At 48.4% G+C, this 5,293-nt stretch overlaps 1 protein-coding gene across 1 annotated transcript in view; it reads left to right on the top strand.

Annotated features, from left to right (window-relative positions):
• The first annotated feature begins 309 nt into the window (after positions 1-309).
• LOC103589345 (aminopeptidase Q) overlaps positions 310-5,293 on the top strand; it is a 69,855-nt gene continuing 64,871 nt past the window's right edge. Inside the window, exon 1 of the mRNA XM_008571298.1 lies at positions 310-1,185. Coding sequence (XP_008569520.1) covers positions 488-1,185 — 698 coding nt within the window. The 5' untranslated portion in view covers positions 310-487. The remainder of the gene's footprint in view (positions 1,186-5,293) is intronic.

The raw sequence follows: 5,293 nt of genomic DNA, 5'->3' as shown, positions 1-5,293 counted from the left end.
TAGCTCATCGCTGCCGTCAAGGTGAGGGTGCTCTGTACCTGTCCCTGTTCCCACAATACTGAAACCGTACCGGGGTCTCCCCCCCCCCCCACCGAGTCCCAGTAATCCAAATATCCCGGTCGGAGGTGTCCAGATTCGAGTTTGGTCCTGCTGCCCCACCGCGCCGAGCGTGGAAGCCTCTTCCGCGCGGTCTTTCCCTTCGAACTCGAAGGGGCGCGCGCCTCGGTGCGCCGGGTCCGCCCCTTCCCCCGGCTCTGGAGGGGGCGGGGGTGGGTAGGCAGGGACCTGGATCCGATTAGCTGGGAGGGGGAAGCCATGGTCCCAAACACTCTCTCTTGCCTCCCAGTCCTCCCAGGCTCCTCGAGGAGGAGGAGAGACGGTGTAAGAGAAGAGGGGCGGGGGTCCCATCACTGAGCACCCCGGCGGGGATCTGAGCCGCTGCCGCCGACTCTGGGCTCCCACTTCGCGCCCTTCCCCGGTCCCCGCCATGGGTCCCCCCTCCAGCTCCGGTTTCTACGTGAGCCGCGCAGTGGTCCTGCTGCTGGCGGGGCTGGCGGCTGCGCTCCTGCTGGCGCTGGCGGTGCTCGCCGCCCTGTACGGCCACTGCGCGCACGCCCCGCCGTCTGAACGGCTTGGCCTCGGGGTCCCGGACGCCGCGTCCTCCCCTCCCCGCAGGCAGGAGGAGCCAACGCCGTCCCCGACACCCGGCCGTGCACACGAGCCGACGGTGACTAGCACCCCGCACGACTGGCGACCCCCGGGGCCCTGGGACCAGCTGCGCCTGCCGTCCTGGCTCGTGCCGCTGCACTACGAGCTGGAGCTGTGGCCCCGGCTGCGGCCCGATGAGCTCTCGGCGCCGTCGTTGCACTTCACCGGCCGCGTGAACATCACGGTGCGCTGCACGGTGGCCACCAAGCTATTGCTGCTGCACAGCCTCCTCCTGGACTGCGAGCACGCCGAGGTGCGAGGTCCCTTGTCTCCGGGCACCCTGAACGCCACCGTGGGCCGCGTGCCTGTAGAAGACGTGTGGTTTACGCTGGATACGCAATACTTGGTGCTGGAGCTCGGCGAGGCCCTGCAGCCTGGTAGTCACTACGAGCTGCAGCTCAGTTTCTCGGGTCAAGTGTACCGGGACATCAGGGAGGGGCTCTTCCTCAACGTCTACACCGACCAAGGGGAGCACAGGTAAGGGCTGGCCGGCCCGGGGGAGACCCTCGCCCCCGCGTCCCAGCGCAGGCTACCGTGTCCAGGCGTGAGTTTCCTACCCTCCCCAAAGAGCCCCCAGCCCATCCTTGCGACGTTTTCTTCCAGAGACTAGATGGCGAGCGCCTCCCTTCCCTTTCCTCCTGAGACCCTCCTCAGAATAAAGGCTTTGAGACCGTGGTCCTTCCTCCCAGTTTTTGACCCTGTCACTACCCATCCAGTTTGTTTCCATCGTCGCCCCTTTTGAGGTCGCTGCTACCCCAGAAGTTTATACTTTTCTTCAGAAAGCCCCTTCTCTAGCCCGGAATTATTTCACCTCTTTGTACAAATCCCTTGCTATTCAAAGGTTGGTTCTTGGACCAGCAGCAGCTGTAATAGGTGGGAGCTTGTTAGAAATGCAGACGTTTAGGTCCCACTCCCGACGGAGGGGATGGGAATCTGTTTTAAGGAGATCGTCGGGTGATTCACGGCGGCGTTCAAGTTGGAGAAGTGCAGGCTGAAAGCACCCTTCCCGGTTCTGCTCCTCTTCCCTTCCCAAGCGCTTCCCGCGCTCACCTCCCTGCTTTGCCTCTTTTTCCAGACACTGCAATATAACTGCTGCTCTTGACCTAATATACTCACGTCGGGGCTGTTTGTTCCCATATCCTTTGATTTTTGCTAAGGTTCTCCGAAACTTCGGAATCGCCTTTAATTCATCTCCTCCCACCCATGCCTGGGGCCCGCATCTGGTTTCGCTGGAGAGCTGGGGCATCCCCTATCAGCCCTGGGCTCTGTGTCAAGCTCTGCAGAGCTTCAGAGCTAGACACTTCTGGGATTCCTCTGTAGAAAAAAAATAAAAATAAAAAATAAAAGCAACAGCAAGGGACCTCCCCTCTGCGATTGCAAGCACACGTAATGTACATATGTTCTTTTTACACTCATTTGAGATAATGTCTCTCACACGGAATATTTGCAGTCCCTGTTCAAGAAGGACTGCCTCTTTCCACGCTCTGTGCCCACGCTACAGACCTCTGCGGAACTCCGGGGAATAGCTTAGGGGCAGATAACAGAAAGGTATTTTTTTCAAACCATGATCTCTTTCTTCGCTCACGCACTGGTGGAGCATTTGCGGTTTACACAACTGCATGTACTTTGCTCTTTATTATTAGACAAAATGTTCTCAGATGTTCTCTGAGTGAAAGAAACCACTAAATTACCCCCTAAACCATCTCCTGCACTATATTCAAAATTTCAAGGGTTTTTAAAATAAGTTTAATGAGCTGCCTTAGTGGATGTGTAATCTGTAGCTTTTGTTTTCAAGGACAGCATACTTGGGTTTTCTCTTTTAAAAATGCATCAATGCCTGAAAAATAGTTTTGAAATGTTCTCATTAGGATAGTGTGTTAGTGGACTTGCACTGAGAATCCAAATAACGGTGTGTATTTCAGGGTGCAGGATCATTCAGAGGAAAAAAAATGGAAACTCTTTGCATACATATCTGACAGTGTTTTCTGCTGTCAGTCAGTAAATCTTCATCCGTTCCCTCATCTCTTCCTTCTTCCTGTCTTAGTGGGACAATGGCCCAGACAAACCAGCAAACTTGGGAAAGGAAAGTCCCTTTTCGTTTTTCTATTGTGCTGCCAACTCTTGCAGTAACTAGAAACCATATTTTCAGAACATTAAAAATTCAAACAAGAAGAAATCTTAATAAAGCCCTACAGATGTTCATAAGCTAAGGTAGAGCTCCAGAATTGTGACATTTTGGAAGGGTTATTACCAGGAAGTTGTCCCTCTGGGTCTCTGTTTCTGAAACCACAAGGAAAAGACACCTGTGGTTAAGCTTGAAGCCAAGGTCACAAAGAACCTGGACAGAATGATGGCAGTGGTGTGGCAGATTCTGGGAGCACAGCAGTCCTGAGTTTGAACCTAAGCTGTGTGAATTGTCTTTTAACCTCTCTGAGTCTGTTGCCTCATTTGTGGGATAGATATCTTAACTCAAATTTTAGAGTATTGTGAGAACTAAATGAGAAGGGGGCGCATGTGACTGTCACACAGCTTGGGCAATGGCAGCTGCTATCAATAGGTTGGATAATCATTGTTACCAGCAGCCTCCTTGTTATATAAACATGGACTCTACCAAGTTCCTGGAAGATATGAGTCTAAGAAAAGGACTTCCGGGTGTAGACAGTTATTGTTTAATGGGTGTAGAGCTTTAGTTTTGCAGGTGAAAAGACTTCTGGAGACTGGTTGTGAAACAATGTCAATGTACTTAATACTACTGAACAGCAGACTTAAAAATGTGTAAGGTGGTAAATTTTATGTTATGTGTATTTTACAATTAAAAATTTTAAAAGAAAAAATCAAATCAGTGAGTTTATAATGGGGTTCAGAAACATATATTTTAACAATTGTATCAGGTAATTCTGATGCCCACAATCAGTGCATCATACTTTTCTCTAACTTTTTATTTTGAAGTAATTGTAGATTCACCAAAAGTTGTGAAGATTGTATAGAGAGGTCCCATGTACCGATCACCCAGTTTCCCCAGATGGTTATGTCTTACATAAGTATAGTGAAATATCAAAAGCAGGAATTTCACATTGGTACTATATGTGTACACAGTTTTCTGTCACTTATCACGTGGGTAGATTTGTGTAAACACTACCACGACCTTGATACAGAACTGTTCCTTCACTTCAAACATTGCCCTCATACCTCTACTTTATACTCACTCCTACCCCTCCCCCCCCACCTCTAACCCCTGGCAGCCACTAATCTGTTCCTCATCTCTATAATTTTGTCATTTTTAGAATGTTATATAAATGGAATTATATAGTATGTGACCTTGAGAGGCTGGCTTTTCTCACTCAGGGTAATGCCCTTGGGAGCCATCCAAGTTGCCTGCATCAATAGTTCAATTCGTTTTGTTGGTGAGTAATGTTCTACGGTATAGATTCACAGGTTTGTTTAGTCATTCACCTATAGAGGGATATTTTCGTTGTTTTCAGTTTCTGGCGATTACAATAAAGCTTTTATGAGTAATGTGTTCATGTTTTTGTGTGGACAAGTTTTTATTTCTCTGGGATAAATGTCCAAAAGTGCAATTGCTGGATGGTGCAGTAGATGCATGTTTAGTTTTTAAGAGACTGACAAACTGTTTCCTAAAGTGGCTGTGCCATTTTACACTCCCACCAGCAATGTTGGAGTGATAGAGTTCCTCTGCATCCTGCTCATCATCATTTGGTATTGTCACTATTTTTCACTTCAGCTGTCCTGATAGGTGATATCTCATTGTGACTTTAATTTGCATTTCTGTAGTGACCAGTGACATTAAATATCGCTTCATGTGCCATTTGCCATCTATATGTCATCTTCAGTGAAATGTGTCTTCATGTCTTTTGCCTATTTTCTAATTGAATTGTTTGTTTTACTGTTGAATTCTGGGAGTTCTTTATATATTCTAGATCTGACTCCTTTGTGAGATATTCAAGCCTCCTTCAAAAAGTTCATGGAAAGATTCATATTATTTTTCAATTCTATTTTCCTGTGAACTTTTTGAAGTACTCTTGTATGTGGTTCGCAGACATGTTCTCCCAGTCTGTACCTTGTCTTTTAATCTTCTTAAATATGGTTTTTCATAGAGCAAAATATCTAATTTTGGTGAATTATGAGTTCATAATAGTTATGAATTTTTTTGCATCCACATGTACATTTACTGTGTGCAAGACTTATGTACAGTATGAATGGACATGAGAAGCATGTATCTAACCACATGAAAAACAATTTAAAAACAATTCAATGTAATAGTGTCACCTCCTTTTCTTGTTGGCATAAGTAGATTGAGAAGGTTTGGAATGAAATTTTTAAAGTTAACACGAAGAACATGCTTTCCTTTTGTTTGAGAACTCTGAAGTTCTGGTCTTCATTAGAAAAGTCAGTTCTGGGCCGGCCCGGTGGCGCACTGGATGGTGCGCCGCTTGGGAAGCGCGGCGGCGCTCCCGCCCGAGGGTTCGGATCCCACATACAGACCGGTTCCCGCTCGCTGGCTGAGCGAGGCGCGGGGGCAGCGCCAGGGGGTGCGATCCCGGCGCCGGTCCCCCGTCCGCCGCGG

The sequence above is a fragment of the Galeopterus variegatus genome, unplaced genomic scaffold, assembly GCF_000696425.1.
Source record: "Galeopterus variegatus unplaced genomic scaffold, G_variegatus-3.0.2 Scaffold676, whole genome shotgun sequence".
Taxonomy (NCBI): domain Eukaryota; kingdom Metazoa; phylum Chordata; class Mammalia; order Dermoptera; family Cynocephalidae; genus Galeopterus; species Galeopterus variegatus.
Note: the sequence above shows the minus strand (reverse complement) of the source record. Positions and strands in the feature narration are given on the sequence as shown.